This window comes from Thalia democratica, chromosome 4 (assembly GCF_965202585.1).
Source record: "Thalia democratica chromosome 4, ktThaDemo2.hap1.1, whole genome shotgun sequence".
In the NCBI taxonomy this organism is placed as follows: Eukaryota; Metazoa; Chordata; class Thaliacea; order Salpida; family Salpidae; genus Thalia; species Thalia democratica.
The window spans coordinates 35,208,409-35,226,962 of record NC_139168.1 but is presented as its reverse complement, the minus strand read 5'-3'; the positions used below and the strand labels follow the sequence as shown (position 1 = coordinate 35,226,962).

At 25.8% G+C, this 18,554-nt stretch overlaps 1 protein-coding gene across 2 annotated transcripts; it reads right to left on the bottom strand.

Annotated features, from left to right (window-relative positions):
• Positions 1-6,323: 6,323 nt before the first annotated feature.
• On the bottom strand, positions 6,324-17,689 carry LOC145833857 (ADP-dependent glucokinase-like). 2 transcript variants are annotated; one of them, XM_082941083.1, is made up of 9 exons: positions 17,253-17,689; positions 15,139-15,290; positions 14,738-14,965; positions 14,073-14,187; positions 10,608-10,706; positions 10,148-10,319; positions 8,189-8,399; positions 7,745-8,012; positions 6,324-7,452 (listed from the first exon to the last, which is right to left on the bottom strand). In XM_082941083.1, exons 2-9 carry the CDS (start codon positions 15,280-15,282, stop codon positions 7,232-7,234), a joined length of 1,458 nt encoding a protein of 485 aa, XP_082797209.1. In that variant the 5' UTR covers positions 15,283-15,290; positions 17,253-17,689; the 3' UTR covers positions 6,324-7,231. The 2 variants fall into 2 exon arrangements, with proteins under 2 accessions (XP_082797209.1, XP_082797208.1); XM_082941082.1 differs by lacking the exon at positions 17,253-17,689 and having other exon boundaries at positions 15,139-15,958.
• Positions 17,690-18,554: the final 865 nt, after the last annotated feature.

The window sequence follows — 18,554 nt, the reverse complement described above, 5'->3', positions numbered from 1 at the left end:
TACACTTCTTATATTAACTGACTAAGCCTAAGTTTTACATAATAAATATTCTCAATACACTTGGCATTAAACTTTTATTGGGTGTGTAAAAAATAAATATGTTTAAAAGAAAACTATATAAAGCTCAATCAAGTATGTGCGGGATAAACATTATCAAAAAAGTTTTATGCACTACCTAAAAAGAGAAACTTGTGTGACTATCAACTACCATGAGTCAGCATAAATCTTTTTTTTTAATAAAAATGATTAATAGCGTAGTTATAGACAACAGAAAAATAACATTTTAATGTAAATTATTTGAAAACCCTAACAATAGTATAGTTGTAATTTTAATCAACTATGTTTTATTTTTGCTTTAAATATATATACATATTTTTTTTAATACACTTATTTATTTTGTACTTAAATAGTAAATCAAATTCGTAAATTTTTGTTCTAAAGCCATTTCTTCAATGTATTTATAATTTAAAGTACCTAACATCATCTTTAAATACCTTATAGCTATTGATGTTTTTTTTTACTTACAACTATTAAAAAAGTAAATACAATTGAAGTCATTAAAAAAACATAGGTTTAAAGAAAAACTTAAACTTAAATTTCAGAACAGTTTTTGAATGTTTATAAACGATACAATATGTCCACATTTTTATAAGTAAAACTTAAATCGGCATTTGTAGTAAAAGTTTATTTATATTTGTAGGTAAACATAGCTAAGCTACTTAACAGAAAACTGTTTGGTATATTTACCGAAATAGAATCTTTTTTTATTAAATGTGTATTTATTTGACTAACACAAAACACTTTGGTAATAATAACTTACTAGTGTATAGTTTTTAGAAGTTATCTGCCGTATGGCTTCGCAACTAAAAGTAAATTTTTAACACTTAATTACTTTTTTTTATTGGTAGACTTTAACCTAATAGTTAAGTTTTACCTCAGATGTTTTTGTGTTAAAACTTTATTCTGACTAACAGCGTTACACTGCCCTCAAATAAATCTAAGAACAGATCTACGTAGTCTCAAAAAAGCTCTAAGAACAGAACTTTTTTTGAGACTCCGTAGACCTGTTCTTAAATTTAGTTGAGAGCAGTGAAACGCATTAGTCGAAATACAGTTTTGAAACAAAAACACCTGTGGTATATATTCTCATAAGCTTAGCTTATCAGGATCTCTAGGATTTAATGCCTTTTAACGTTACATCTTATAGCTAAGTTTTATAAAGTTTTAAACTCAAAATAGTACTGTTTTGTCTTTAAAAATTATAGTTTATTATCTATGTTTAAGAAACTAAAAAAGTATATAATAGTTTATTTTATTACTTTAATTTGTTTTGAAGTTGTTATAATCATTAGTTTTTATTTTAAATTAGTACTAACTAAAGTTGTACAGGGTGGTTAATAAGTTCATTGGCAAGTTGATAAACGGTTTGTTAGCGTAAAATAAGAAACACAATAAAAATTAATTTAAAACTGTAAATAAGAACAAGTTTGAGATATGCATTTTATATAATTTAAATCCTTTGTTTTTGATTAAGAGTATATTTATTTCTAACAACTAATCGAGCTAGGCCCGCACCAGTTTCAGGAGTGCTTTAGCACTTGATTTCTTTCTCAGATGAACAAAAATATAGATGAAGAGCTATAGACCACAACAAAAATTATAACAGATTAAAATCAAGTTGTTGAGGAGATCGCACTTTCTTACCAAAAGTATACAAAAATGACGTTCTTTCTAGTATTGAGTTTTTATTTTGGTGCTTCGTCTTCTTGAAAATTAAAGATTTATGATTTGCTTCGAAAAAGTATTTCATCTTTTCAAGATATGGAAGCAAAATAGTGTTTATATGTGTTAATTTAAATTCCTTTTAAGTGAAAGTCAGAGGTGACTTCTAAGCTTTTAGACTGCAGCTCAACGATAAGTCAAAACTTTATAAAAGATAAGCACTTTCATTGACTATATTTGGCCGCTAAACACTTTGCGTACAATATTTCATTTTTATTATAATATATGCTTTAATTGGAGAGAGTTTTTGATTAAAAAGTTTTTACTCTGTCATTCTAGCCTTAAAATCTTTAAGAAGAACTTCGAATTATCAAGTTACTTTTTTTATTTGGAATGGTGTGAGGAATTATCTCTTTGTTATCTTGTAGGAAAACAGCTTGAGAGAGCTGTTGATGATTATTCTCATTGAGGCCGCATTTTATTAATATTATTTGCCATTTTCCTTGTAGACCTCTTAAGACACTTAATTGACAGCTTTAAACATCTTCTTTGAACGAGAAATGCGTAGTTTTCCACACTTATATAGTTTGTAAGAAACTACGAGAAATGCGTAGTTTCCAGGTATACCAAGTTCCTTAAATCCTTTTTTAAACAAGATAAACTATTGATTTTGCAACTTTCAAAAATTAAACAAACTTTCAACTTTTTCTTCCAGTCAATCAAACTGAACCTTCGCTTCTTGTTTGCTTAATTAAAAATTGTTATTTTGAATATTTCAAAGGTAATAGAATTATAATAATTGCTACTTAAATAAAAAGAAGAAAATAATAATTTGTTTTTATCTACTTTTTAGTTTAGTACCCAGTTCATACCATATACTGCTTATTAAAGATAAAAAGAGCGTTTAAAAAGTTTGTTTTAAGGATTTGGTGCACAAAGGAAGCATTCGGTTAAATTAAAAGCAAGCTTCAGAAACATCAGTTAAAAGCCTATTTTAAACCTGCTACGTTTCTCTGTACTAGACATACAACTTTGAAATTTTGACTTAAGTTTAACATACGCAATATGTTGCGCGGTTGACTCTTTACCAATGTTGAAATTTATATTGTGTCGTTTTGCTTTATATAAAAGTTGTGGTGCTAAAACGCATGATTCTTTAATGAACTTTGATTGTCATAGCAATTTTTAACTAAAATCTATGAAATATACCACTGATTTTTTACTTTTTCTTATCTAAAATTTAATTAGTTCTTAAAATATTCTAAATAAGATATTCGAATAATATTTCCTTTTTAACTGCATGTTAATTAATTTTAATTTTTCTTTTTGTTTTTGACTTTACGAAAACCATAATTAAGAAAATCAGTTTCATATTAACCAATACTAACAGTAAAAGTTTTAGAGTAAGCTTTGTACCTCAAAAGCTTAAACTAAAAGGCTTTTGTTTATATATTGACTTAAACAATAAAGTCATTTTTAATAGATTAAAATTTGTAATAGATGTTAGGATTTTTATAAAGACAACTAATTTACTAAATTTCTAATATTTTTTTTATCTTGTTTAAACTTAATGTTCATTATTTCAAAAAATTTAAACAGCAACACTTTTTTCTGTATAGTTTGTCAATTGATTAGTTCAAGTTACTTTAAAATTTTAATATCTAAATTTAACTTAGCTTTAAGAAATAATTAAAAACATGTTGTTTAGGATGTTGTTTAGCTTGAATATTTATTTTTGGTTAACTTTTTGTTGTGTACTAAAATATGGTCTTTAAATATAGCTTAAACTTTCTATATTTGTATTTTTTTAGAAGAAGCAATAGATAAGTTTTGATGTATATTTGCATGATTTTCTTAATTTTAATTATTTAGTATTTAAACCTTTTTACTCATTTAAAGCTTATTTAAGGTTATAAAAAATATATATATTGTTTATTGAACGTCAAAGAACAGCGTTCAAAATGTTTGGTCTTAAGACCTGGTGCACGAAAAAACCTTTCGGTTATCGGGTCGCTCACCACTTAGATAACTTTTAACGTCTTGTCCAGAACATAAATTTATATTAAATAAAAAATAATAAAGTCCCCACAAGCAACTATTTATAAGCAAAAGACTTTTCCTTTTAGCTCGAATTATATTAATATGCTCGATTAACATTAGCGGGCCAGATTTATCAGAAAAGTCTTTTGTCGGCCGGATCGTTAAAAAATATATTTTCAGTCCGCGTATATTTTGAAGAATCTTACCGTAAAATGGAAGTTTTCAAAATTAAAATTGAAATAAAATTATCATTAAGTTAGCTTTTATTTGAATTAAAAATAAAGCTGTCAGAGATTTTTTATATATTTTTTGTTATAAGTAGCTCAGTTTAATTTGTTTTGCACAACTTTTTTACATGCTACAAACACATCGCAGACCAGATATTTCTGTTGACAGACCAAATATTGTCCATTTTAAATGTAATAAGTATTTTATAGTTTAAAATAAACGACTAAACAAAATCATAAGCTAAGATAAATTATTTATATATACATGTGTTTTTGAAAGATGATGTATTTAGTTGTTACAGGGTTGCCAAAGTTTTTTTTGTAATTTTACCATGTTTTTTAAATTTCTTTCAGATTTTTGAAAGGTAATTTTGTTCTTTGTTGGTATAAAATTAAGTTTTAGATAAAAACTTTCGTATATGAAATGAAAATATCTAAAAGTTGCCGTAATGCTACTTTAAATTTTTTTGCAATAAATAAAATTCTAAATGATTTAAAAAGAAAGTAATTATATGATAGATTTTTAGTATTCGATCTAATTTCATCATTTTAAATGCAAAAATTATTTTTAAGTCCAGGTTTTTTTATGATTTTTATACAAAATTCTTCTTTTTTTTAGTTCTAGATTTTAAAGTTTTTGTCACCTAAACTGCGAAATTCCAGGTATTTATAGAACTTAGGTTATCCTGTTATTACTGATAAAAATAATAAGTACTATGAGTTCATAAAGTTGTGTTTGGTAATTTTGTTCAACTAAAAAAATACTTTGACTTGTTGAAGAAAAAAAGTTTAAATTATAAATGTCTGGAAGGTACATGCAAACAACATTCAATAACGTATAAAATTACAAATGAATCAAAATATAATATATTATACAATAGTGTTTGTATATTATCCCAATCATAAAGTTTTCGAAATTAATAGAATTGTACTAAAAATTAGATATTGTTGTACTAAACCAATAGCAAGTTACTTAAATATTTCTGTGTGTTTTTGAAAAAAATATTTTTTAACAACTTTTTAATAAAACTATATAGTTGTCAAATTCGCCACTTATAATTTTTTTATATAAGTTTTGTTATACTAATTTTGTTGTTTAAATTATTATAAGTATGCTTTTTTTAATACAATAGTTTTATTCAAATTATTTTTTCACATAAAGTCTTTTATTGTCAAATGTTGTTTTTTAAGTAGTTGGCAGTATAAAAGTTTCATATACTAAGTTATAAACATATGTTAGTACTTTAAAAAAGTTGTTTTAGTCTTTAAACAGATTTTTGAAAACCAGAAGATAAATAAAAAAAGCTATGGTATAAGAACTATAAACTTCTTAAAACTTTCAGTTTAAAAGCTTCAATGAAGATTTTCATTAGATTCAAAAATACCTAGAAGTAGAGTTTTATTTTTATAAATTAAACATCACAAAGTAACAACTAATTTTTTTTTCTATAACAACCATAAAGCAAAAATAATTACGTTCTATTTACTTTACACAGGGGCGTCATAGTGACATTTAACCCAGAATTTTTCGTTAAATAAGCAGAACATCCAATTATTCAATTAAAATAAATACAAAAGTATGTTTTCAAATGAAGTTTAAACTGTATCGACTTTTTATACGACCTTTTTGTATGCTTTTGCGGGAAAACATGGTTTTTGTAAAGTTGATTTATAATAGTAAAAGATAATTATTTCGATTAAAACTTAACAACAAGAAAAAGAAAAACTTTAAACATATTTTGTAGTTTATTTTATACTAAAATACTTTTTATATATTCAAATTAATTCTTAGATTACAATATTCTTTTGTTGACTGTTGTTTATAAGTATGTGATAAACAAATACAAGCCTCCAGTATTACCAGATTTTTTAATTTAAATACTAATATAAGTGTTTGACAATCAAAAAAAGCTAATTTTTTAATTCAAAAAACTAAATGTTATTTATAAACAGATTAGTTCAATTTATTCGTTAAAACTTACCTTCAAATTTTAAAACTCTTTTATTTAACGTTTGTCCAAAATATACATTTGTACTATAAGGCTATAAATCATTATAAATGAATATTATTACATAATATTAATAATAATTTTTACTTATGAGATCAATAACACTTTATTTATATAGACACAAATCTTCATAAGAAGCATAATAGAATACATAAAAAAAACTTTACTTAAAAATTGAAGTTTATTATGAGAAAGTAAATCCCTTGCTAATAAAAAATACACAGAATAAATAACCTAAGCAATTTTGAGATTGTAGAAAGGGAATTTTTAACAAATATTATTGGAATGAAACTTCTAAAAAATTTGTATAGAATGAGAATTAAAGATAAAAATGAAATAGATATGATATTAAAGTGAAATACCGCTTTACAAAACCTATAATTTAATAAAACATTTTAGCATTGAAGAACCCCTTTAAGATACAAAAAAAAATTGAAAGTATTAAATTATATAAATGCACAATAAAGTGTTTAAACAAACTTATACAGCTTAAAACTAAAGTTTGCTAAAATTTACAGTATTTTAGTAAAAAACAGTGCACTAAAGTAAAGATGAAAGTAAAATATTACTGATGTAAGTTTGCTATACCAAAAACAAACAAACTTATCACAACTTTAACAGAATTTGGAACAATAAAGTATTGCGTAAAAACTTAAGTTTGTAATGCACAACTAAATACCAAGAATGTAAAGCAAGGAATATGCAAACAAAAGAAGACTTTAGAATTCAATAAATTAGTAAATCCATTGGTATACTTTAAAAAATTAAAATAAAGGTTATTTTTTTAAATTTCAAGCTATAACATACAATAATCGAAAAAGTACTGAGTAAAAAAATATACGTATAATTGAAATTATGACAAACATTTCTAAACTATCACCGAAATACAAACTAAATTAATCTGTATGATAAACAAAAATGCATTTATTAAACAGATAACATAATTAAATCATTTATTTTGCAACTTTCATTAGTTATTTTTTAGAACATTTAGTACGATGTAAGCTATTTCTTTAATTGTACGTTTTTAATTTAACAATAAGGTTGTAAAGGTAGCGAGATTATTAATAGTGCATAACTATTCTAACTAACCTTCTACTCTATTTAAACCAAATTAAACTTTGTCACTCTTTAAACTTAACCTAATAAAAAAATTTATGTTTCTTATAAAATTCAAATAAACCGAACAAGTTGAAAAAAGTTCATAAACTTTAGTAAACAGTTGAAACGTCGTTACAGCTGGTGCCTGAGGCCGGCAGCAGATATGTTGTCGCCGCCGCCCGCCGTCTGGAACACTTTCGTGCACACCAGGTTGGGAGCGATGCACACCAGCACTTTCTCCCCGCCGATCACCTCGTCCCAGCACGACACCGGTCGCTCGCTGGTGAAGGAAATTCTCTCGGCTGACGACTTGTTGGTGGTGGTGCTGAAGCTTCCGTCCATCAGCATCTTGCCTGCGTTTTGTGTGAGTGTCGATATGAAACACAAAAAAAAAAAAACTTCAATTAGTCGCACGCAGTGATTTAAAAATTAATTTTTTTATAAGGAGAAACAAAACAAAGGAAGCTTCTATATATTTAATTTTATTATTCTTTGTTTAATTATAACTTTTTAAATTCTGTAGTTTTTATTAATACTGTTAACTAAGATATTTTTCAAAAAGAAATTAAAATACGTAAAACGTTTGAAAAACATACTTGCCTTTTTAACAAAAACATTTTGGAAAAACACTCAAGCAAAACTGACTGGTGGCGACGTCGATGTCGTTGTTGCCGCAGATGTGTCGGTTGGCCGTGAGGCTGGCGTGCGCCGCCGACGACATCGTGTTCTTCCACACGCTCCCGTGACGCGTCATGATGGCTTGGAAGGCGAGCGTGTGAACGTGGATCCTGCTACCTGCTCCCGTCAACTTGGAAGCTCCGCGGTGGCGGATCCCGATCATCTCCTTGTACAGGTCGCGCATCTGGTCGAGGACGTGGGCCACCCTCGGGTACGCTTCGGAAATCATCGTCACCTGTGTCATTGGTCGCGTGCTTAGCGGTGGTTTTACTTACAACTTGCTCACTTTTTTTTTCAAAGTGGTATCAAATTGAATTGAATATTAATTCAAAACATTAAGTGAAAAAGAAATTCAATATATAAATAATTTCTAGTTCATTCTTTTTTTGAGGAAATACTCGAGTGAGGAACCTTGCCGTGTTTGAGAAATGAGACGAGGTTGGGCAGTTCCTGCTCGTTCATTCCCAGCGAGTCGCTGTGAGGGAGAACGTGCTCGACCACGTCACGCATCAGTTCCTCCTCCACGAACGAGGCCATCTCGAAGTGGATCGGTTTGTCACGTGATCGCGCGTCACGCATGAGCGAGCTCATCAGCGACAACCGCGACGATCTTTCTCCTTCTCTGTTTGAAAGTTTAAAAATTACTAAACTGTGTTGGGTTACATGACAATTAAAATTCTTTAAAAAATAATCTTTAAAAGGCAATATCTCAAAAAAAAAATTTGAAATAATTTAAAAAAGCAGTTATCTATTTTAATAGCTTTATACAGTTAGTAAAATTATGATAGTAAAAAAAGATGCGAAAAAAATATTAAAAGAGAACTTAAAAAATTACTATATCTTAAAATTTACTTTAGCCATATCTCTAAAATTTTAAAAACTTTTAAGAGATTAAAAACTTCTTTTAGATAACTAATAAGGTTATATCGGATCTTTTTAAAGTATATATTACTTTTTTAGATATGGTCTCTTAATATTTTTAAGGAATTTGAATGTCGTGCACTCATTGTATTATATTATATAATTTTCTTTGACATCTAAAATTTTGAGCTGATTTTTTTGATATTTTATTTAAAATAAATACTTACATCAATGTTTTTATAAGATTAAAAAGCCTTTTAAAGCGTTAATAAAAGTCGTAGTAAGTAACTTTAAGTAAAACGATTAAAATAAAATTGAATTATTAATATTTTTTTATTAAAGTCTAAACAACGTCGGATGGTTTTAGTTTAAAAAATCAACAGCTTTGTTTTAGAGTTAAAAATATCAAGTTATGTTTATTGAACAACTAATTCTAAATATAATTTTCATGTAACAAAATAACAAATTGTTAAGCTTTTAAAATTATATTTTATAACTAAAACGACACGTGTTGTTTTTCTAAACAGTTTGTATATTATCGTGGTAATGCTTTTAAACCTTAATGACATTTGTGTCATTTTACTTACACTTAGAAACACTTTTCGAACTTGACTATATCAGTATATATAGTAGTTTATTCGTAAACTAAACTATAGTAAAGCTCATAACATTTTCTAAAGTATTTAAAAGTTATACACAGTCAATATTATTAATAATAAATATCTTTAATAATCGTGACAAACATCATATGATTAAATTTAAATTTATCTTTATTATATTGTTATAATTAAACTTGATATATTTTAATTAGAGCTGTTGTTTAATTTTAATTAGCTTTTAAGTTGGGTAAACTCACTGCAAACTTAATTAATATTTTGTGACACTCCCACACTAATTTATTAACTTTTAATTAGAACCTCTGCGCTCGATTTAAAAATATAAATATTTATAACTAACAAGCTTTAGAAAAATATGACATTTCATTGTAGTACTACAAGCAACAATGACGCTGCAAAATAATTGTCTTGTTTTCTTATTTTTTGCCGATGTTGAATTCTACAAACAGTTTCATGTGCTTGCAATTGCAATACTAGAAGATTTAAATGGCTGTGTTTTTGCATCAACCTTTTTTATACTGTTGTATATTTTTTAAGTAATTTTTTATTCTTTTCGATTCTCTTAATAACATAGATAAAGTTATTTAAATAAACAACAGAACGTTTTTGAGTTCTTTTGACATTACGTTAAACTAATTAAACTGTTTAAATCAAACTAAAAGTGTTAAAATATTTTTTTCAGCGTTAGCCAATCTAATTTAAAACATTATCGCCATAAGACTATTTAATTTAATTAATAGGTAATATACACTTTTCTTAACTTAAAATCTTAGTCAAACTTAAAAACTTTTAAGTATTTTCAAAATTATTTCTACAATGATGTCCTGTTTTATATTGCAATAGTACAATCGTATTAGACACGTATGACTAAAATTACTAAAACACCACAAACTTGAAATTGAAGTTGTCCATGACTTGCAGGCCACCAACCACGTACAAGTCAGCATCAAACTCAACGTGCTGGGATGAGAAGGCTTCGAGCGAGGAAATGGTCGGGTTGTACTTGTCTGCGATGGCAATGTACCTGTTCGCACGCGGTGACTTGTGATCTCCCCATTGCTCGCCTGTCGTTTTTGATCAAATGCGTTTACTAAAAACTTATTCGTTAAATTAAAATCGAATTATTTCTGAAATTTGTTAACATTTAAATAAAGTAAAGCATAGTGGTTGTTATCTAAAATACTTATCTCCTTTTGACAAAGTTTTTTGAATTAAAATTTTTATTTACTCTATTTACACTTTTCGTTAAAAAATCTACAAGTTATTTCTGCTTTAAATAGAAGTTTTTTTTTACAGATAAAAAATTCTCGTAATAAAAAAATCTTGAAAAACATATTGGCTGTTTCATTTACCTGACTTGTATTCGAGAATTAGATGAATATCACTTGAGTCGACAACTTCTCCTGCTAGTTTTATCTTTTTGTGTAAATTTCCAGTAAAGTCTTCAGCTCCTGAAATGATGTAAATATATATCTAGATAGCTAAAAAACAAACCAGTTAAAAATAGCAATAAAAATTAGTGTTAATTCAGTTTTGCATAAAGTCAAGCAAATGCACCCAAAACACTTGATATGTGCTCAACTTGTAGTTTTGAAAAATGGCAACAGACTTAGCTAACAATAAACTGGTCTTTGAAAACTAGAAATGACTTAAATACTGCTTGCGTGCACCATAAATCTAGTTATGTCTAATTATATATATTAATACCACAGATGTTCTTGTGTTAAAACTTTATTCCGACTAACGGCGTTTAACTGCTCTCAAATAAACTTAAGAATAGATCTACGGAGTCTATAAAATATTAACACACATTAGAAAAAAAGCAGAAAAAGCATGTATAATTATGTATAGTGTTTATGTAGGTAGTAACTATAAACGAACTTTATGGTTTAAAAACAAAGTTTGGGATAAAAACATAAAATTATAAAATTGTCTACAAAATATACAAATTTAATAAAAGTAAGCACTAACCTCAAAAAGCTCTAAGAATAGGCAAGTTTTTTAAAATAAAAACTAAATTGAGTTGTGCAGAAATGTTACGTCATAACAAATTTAACAAATTGGTCAATAATTTATGCAGCTTAAAAACATGAAGTATTAAATTTGCAAATGTTTGTGATTGTAAACGTGGGTGTTGTGAAATAAATTAATACATAAGTAGACAAAGTTATTTAAAGTAGAATCGTTGGTTGTGGGGACAAATATTCGATAAATCTTGCCGCTTATTCAGAAGTAGGTCTTTATCTTCTGCTGCAATTACTGCTCTTTCTGTATTGCAAGTTAGGAAAGAGCAGTAATTGCAGCAGAAGATAAAGACCTACTTCTGAATAAGCGGCAAGATTTATCAAATATTTGTCCCCACAACCAACAAATCTACTTTAAATAACTCTTTCTACTTATGTACTAATTTATTTCACAACATTCACATTTACAATCACAAACACTTGCAAATTTAATACTTCATGTTTTTAAGCTGCATAAATTATTTACCAATTTGTTAAATTTGTTATGACGTAACATTTCTGCACAACTCAATTCAATTTAATGTTTTATAGACTCCGTAGATCTGTTCTTAAATTTATTTGAGAGCATTGAAACGCCGTTAGTCGGAATAAAGTTTTAACATAAGAACATCTGTGGTATATATATTCCGATAAGCTTAGCTTATCAGGATCTTCAGGATTTAACGCCTTTTAACGTTACATCTTATATATATATATATACATATATATACATATATATATATATGCTTGTTGTTTTTGTGTTGATTTTTTTACGTATTATTTAGTTTTTGTTTTTTTTTAATACTATTATTAAGTTTTCAAACTTTTATCTATATGAGTATATTTTTAATATATAATGTGCAATAATTACTAGTGACTGTGACTATCCAAAGCAGGGTTCCCAAAAGTGGGTGATATTGCTAACTTGGCTGTCAACTATGTATACAAAAAATAATGAGGCGGGAAAAAAGTAAAGAGGTAATCGATTATTAAGGCCATAGGGGGGGTCCAACATTTTTTTTTACAAAAAATAACATTGGCTTTTATATAAAAGCTTTAAGTAAAAAATTTTCCAATATAAACGTATGGACCGCAAATTTTTTGGGGTCAATTTTCTCGTAAATTTTAAATTTCACTAAAAATCTATCTCCTCCTTTATTTTTCAAGCAATCTTCTTCAAATTTTCAGGAAACATTCCTTATAATAAAAGAAAAAACGTTACTTTAGAACTTTAATTACTTAAAAAAATAAAAATTTTATTACCAAAATTAAAAAAAAAAAGTGTTTTTTTTTCAAAAAAAATATATTTTTACTAAATTTTTTTAAATTCCAAAGTAGCGTTTTTTTTGTTATTGTATAAAGATTAGACTGTTAAAGTTTGAAAAAGATTGCTTGAAAAATGTAGGAGGAGATGGATTTTAAATGAAATAGTCTTTTTTTGTTGTTTTAGTTTTCCCTTCCCATAAGGAACCTATTATGCGGCCCGACTTTGACTGGTCATATCTCAAAAAGTAATTGGAAATTTTTAAAACGATAAAAAGCATCTTGAAGCTTAGAAAAAACTCTATAAAATAAGATAAACTTATAAAAAACATGGTTTACCCCCCTATGGCCTTAAATGAAAAACATCTTTAAAGGGGGACTATTTTTTAATTTCTATCAAGTGGGCGACTATAAAAATAACCTTGATTAAAATAATAATATCTTTTTAATTATAAATAATTTATTAAATTATTATTAATTTTTAATGAGTAAGTTTTGTTTAGATATTATTACAATTACAATTAATACCTCTTTCTTTTTACACATTATACTTATTTCACATTATATGTAAAAATAGTGGGTTGCCAAGCAACCATTGACTTTTTTGGTGACTAGAAAATCAAAGCAAATGTTATAAATATTTAAAAAAACTAGACTTCCTGTTATCAAAACTGTTTTTTTTGTAATTTTATTGATCTAAGTTTTTAGAAAATCATTTAAGTAAAATTAAGACAAATTTTTGCATTTCTTCAAGTTTGAAACTATTTTAAATTGTTGCTTAGTTTTGCCTTAAAATTAAAATGATATTAAACCTCACCTAACTTTTTGCCAGGCTAGAACACATGTAGTAAGGACGCAGTAAATAAATTTATAGAAAATAATGTCTGTAGTACCAAAACTTTTTTGAGGTTATCACAAGCAAAATTTTCAAGCCTATCTACCTTTCTTAATAGCAGTTAAAAAAAAAAAAAAACAAAGCTTTAAATTTTTGAAATTTCGAACAACTTATCGTATTTTTTAATACCCTTTCTATGTAAGAAAATTTGTTAAAAACTCTTTTTTAAGTCTATGTTTAAGGTATTTTGCGTAGTTTTTGCAAGCCATTATATGACCTAAATAAAGAAGATGTTGTAGTAGTTTTTGTAACAAAAATAGCAAAATCTGGTTGCATTTAGACCTAGATAACTCCTGAACTACTGGAGACAAAAAGAAATAAAACATGCTTTGTAACAATAACTCTAGTTCTATACAACTAAATATAACATTTGACTATATTTAACCCTTTTTAGCCAACATGCTATATAAACACTTAGGGCATTAATAATTATTTTAAACAAATATCCTGATGTATGGTTTAATCTAGTAAAAAAATATTTTGATAAAGTATAAAAAATTGGTTAATTGATTTTTGTGATAAAGTATTTGCTCTCTTGTTTTGTTAGGAAATAAAATCTTTAATTCATTAAAATTATTCTCAAATAATTTTATTTTGGACAAAAATGTTAATTATTAATTTTAAAAAGTCTTTCGATATTAAATCAAAGATCATACCCGTTGAGGCCAGCAAAATCTCAGCACCTTCCATTGCAAGTCTGTTTGCTATCACTGGAGCATTTCCACCAATCACCTTCCTATAAGAAGGTAGTGTCTGTGCAACTTCTACCATCTACAAAAATCTTTTTGTTATATATTACAAATATGTTTTCAATTAGTATTAAATTGCAGTTATCTTTCTACTTACAGGTTTCAGTTTTGTTTACAAACAAAAACGTTGCTATGGCCTAGAAATAATGCTGCGTTTTATAAGTTAAAAAAATCCAAAAACCCAAGTTAAAAGTAAGTTTTTATACTACACAAAAATGCCAATTATTGTTTTTTTAGTATCGTACATTTCGTATAGTTTTCAAACAATATGCTAAGTTAGATTTAATTCGGTTTAGGTTTTTTATTTGTGGTTTAGTTTAAAGTTTTTTTTTATGTAGATTTTTTTATGTTAAGTATTTTAACCGTTTTCCTAATGACTTTCAAATACTTTAGTCTTAGTTTTTGATTACTGTTAATCAAATTAACAACACTTTAATTCTCAGTTTAATTTGTGTAAACAAATAGCGAACTTAATTGTAAAAAATTTTGAAATTATTATAGTTATACTTTTCTGAGGATATCAAACTTGTTTTAAGAAAAGAACGATTCTGCCTGTTTTTCATAAAAAAAACCTGATCAAAAAGAGTTTGGTTGTTGACATATCTTTCCCCCGCAGCACCATGTGTAAAGTAGTACAAGAAACCTTCTGCCAGCTCTTCTTCATTTCTTATAGTGTCATGATGTTGAACATTATCTGATGGCTTCATATTCATTCCTTCCATAAAAGACACAGCATCAACAAACATGTCAACACAACCTCCAAAACCAATTGCTACTTTTAAAGGGCGCCCCAAACCAACCTGTATTGTATTTTATAGTTATTGAATGTAAGAAACAACTCAGTACATCAATTTTATCTATTAGTAACTAATGAAAAATAAAAAAATAAACAGAAAATTTTTATAAGCAAAGTTAATATAAAACAGTATTTAGTTTTAATAATTTTAAAGTATATTGTAAAAATAAGTTTAACCTTTTTTTCAGCTTTTTGTAATGACTTTAAAATGTTTGGAATTTCTTTTTCTAAATTGTAAGTATTTGACTTACGATAATAAATAGCCAAAAGAGCAACAATTGCAGACAGTAAAGCAACTTTCCAAAAATTGGGAGAATTCATATTGAATACTGTTAAAATAAACTTCTATAATATTTTCAAATAATAATTCTAGCTGAAACAACACAGATTCTTAAGAAAACATTGATTGTTTCAAATCGAATGTATACTAACATGCTTTACTTATTACAAACAAAATAATATTTTCTTTTTTTATTAAATATAAGAGATCATCAGATGTTAAAATAATACTTATTCAAATAGAAAGATAGATATTCAATTAGACTCTTTTTGAATAAGAATTATTTTAACAACTGAATACCTCTTAAATTTAATAAAGGAGTGAAACATTGTATGGTTTGTAATAATCTGTGAAAATAAGTTCTTATTGGTCTCTTTTAGGTAACTACGTAGAGAACTTTCTATTGTATAATTAAGAGCAAATTACAATATCATACTTTACTAATGGCATGTAATTTTTAAAAAAAAGCAGTCCTGAGTGACCAAAAACTATCTTAAATGACCTTAAACAGTCCTGAGCCAAAATTTGTATTTCAAAATCAATGAAAATCAAGTATGTAACAAAATTGGTTATAATTAAACAAATTATAGAAACTAAATCAATTAACCAACTAAAAATTTTAATTAAGAAAATAAAAATCTTAAAACTATTATGGCTGAGTCATCTTTTTTTAAACTTCATACTACTAGCCGAGTTATCCTAAATGTGTGGCAACAATTTTTCTGTTAAATTTTTTTATTTTTTAAACCTTTATTTCAATTCAAAATAAATAACATAACTAAAAGCTTATATTTTGCTTTAAAATAAAAACAATAAGTACTTTTATTAGAATGTAAACAACTACTTAATTTAAATAAGCTTAATCAGATTTATAAGATACGTAATCTGCATACAAAGCATATATGGGAATAAATAAAATATATTTGTTTTTACTTAAACTTTTTGCACAAGTTATATAAATTTTCACATATTTGTTAGGAATACTGATTCATATATTACTTAAGTACAAAACATAAAATTTATACGACAATTTAGATTATATATAAGTCAAAAAAGCAATAAGACTTTTAATTTTCATATCCTAGATAACACTAAATATTTTTACCAAGTAAAATATTCTAAGTTTTGGTAATAACTTTATGTAACTATCTAGAGTATTACTTAATTATAGCATAATAGCTTAGGCACCAATAAATAATAAAACTTATTTAAGAAAAGTTACTCAATGAAAATTTTTTGAATGATATATAAAATTTAATTTATTATTTAATACCTTTAAACTGATACTATTTTTTATTTAAGTTCACACTTAATAGACTTTAAAAACTATATAAAACTGAGATATTTTAAATTCAAGTAATTTAAAAACCGAAAATTCATACTTCATGTACAAAATTAAAACACATTGAGTAATAAAACTACTACAATTATTTAAAAGATTGTTCAAAAATGTTTTTAATTTTGTTATGAAAGTATAAAACTGTTGAATTGCAAAAATATCATTTTTTATAAATACAATTATTTTTTTTTTGTTAGTGGTTAAATATTTGTTAACAACAACTATAAAAAACATTAATGAAGATATAAAATTACTAATTAATACATCAAAAAAAAAATTCTGAATACAAATACTCAACTAATACCAAATTAAAGGTCATACGTTCAAAAATTATATTTTATGCTTGTTGTAAACTTTTTGAGTCTCTAAACTGAAACTGATAATAGATAAAATAACAACTTTTATATACATACCAAAACGACTTAATTTGTTTAAAAGTCTTTAAAAGACACTATTTTCAACTAATAACTTTAGCCATAATATCATAAGTGTTTAATTTCTCAAGTTGTATCAACTAATTGTTTATATTATCAGATTAAAAATTTGAGTTAAAAAGTAAACCACTTTTATATTTTGTTAAACTCAAGTTTCAAAAAATGGTTTATATTAGTTTCAAGTCAATAGCAAAACGTTTTACAGTTAAGAGTAAACAAGTTTTCTACCATAACTAACAAAAATTTTCTAGAACAACTGCCTATCCAGTCCTCATGTATCTGGTCCCTTGTTAATCAAGCTAGGAAGTGAATTTAATTAAGTCATTTTAAAACTTAGTGTGTGTTTTATTGTATGCATTACATTAAATAAATTGGGAATACCATTTTAAATAAAAAGGATGTTCTTATCCGGCTGCAAATACAACAAAGCTTGCTTACTATTAGCAAGGAAGCACTGTATTCTTATAAAAGAAATGATTTTTTATTAATTCAAATTTGAAAGCAGGGACTATGAGTAAAACTTTAAAAATTTTAATATGGTTGATAAAATTATATTTTTTAGAAATTCTTATTGACCACACAAATAGAAATGTTTTAATTTTCTTAATCTTAACACTTAATCCATCTTTTTACTTTGATTTTCAAGTGATGATGACCCACTGACAATTATCACAATATCCATGAAAACTAAAAAAAAATATAAGTTCAATATTAGAAGGACATAGACTCTTAAACATAAATTAAATTTTTGTTAAAACCTTGGTTGAATTTGTAACAAAACTAATCAAATTATGATGCAAAAATTTAACATTTGTTTATTGTTTAACAATTAAAATGTGACTAGAAATAAAATAATATATAAATAAATAAACTAATCTGCATAACTAAATTTATCTATTGTGCTGAACATAAAACTAGCAAAATAAAATGTTAATTCATTGTGTATAATAAAGCACATTATTATCGTAAAACTGAAATAAAAAAAACACATAAAAAGAAAAAAATAGAATAAAATAATTGATAGGATTAATTGTTGTTAATTTAGTTTACCTGATTAAAACAAATTAAAAAAAAAAGAGACTTGCATCTACTTTAGTTATAATACTATTATAATTGAGTTTTTAGTACTAAAACTAATTGCTTAAAAATAATGTAAAATTTAGGCACTACGAAGTTGTAAGTAAATGTATTTTTATACAAATATTCTAGTTTTTAAGTAGTTTTTAGTACAAAATCAAAAATATATATATCTCTGCTAAAAACTAAGGCCAAGTACTGTTTCATGGAAAGCTTTACATTCATTTGTTATATTACTGGATTTTAATTGCAGTAACTCCTGTTAATTAAACAAAGAAAAGTCTTGGTTAAACATTACAAGATTTTTTTCTAAAGAAGTATACTTTTCTCAAGCTTTTAAACTTAAGGGCATAGGAACGTTTTTCTAAAACATCTATATCTTAAAAATTAATTAAAACTTTTATTTTCTATATAAACTGGCTTGAAGTTTATAGTTTAAGCTTTCATATTTAATCCAATGTTA

What these genes read in the sequence shown, in the direction of transcription:
- LOC145833857 (XM_082941083.1), bottom strand. Translation starts at nt 15,282, where the DNA reads ATGAATTCTCCCAATTTTTGGAAAGTTGCTTTACTGTCTGCAATTGTT. An exon ending in TACAAAAAGCTGAAAAAAAG is followed by an intron (nt 14,966 to 15,138) that starts GTTAAACTTATT and finishes AATACAATACAG; the next exon opens with GTTGGTTTGGGGCGCCCTTT. An exon ending in AATTCTCGAATACAAGTCAG is followed by an intron (nt 10,320 to 10,607) that starts GTAAATGAAACA and finishes CAAAAACGACAG; the next exon opens with GCGAGCAATGGGGAGATCAC.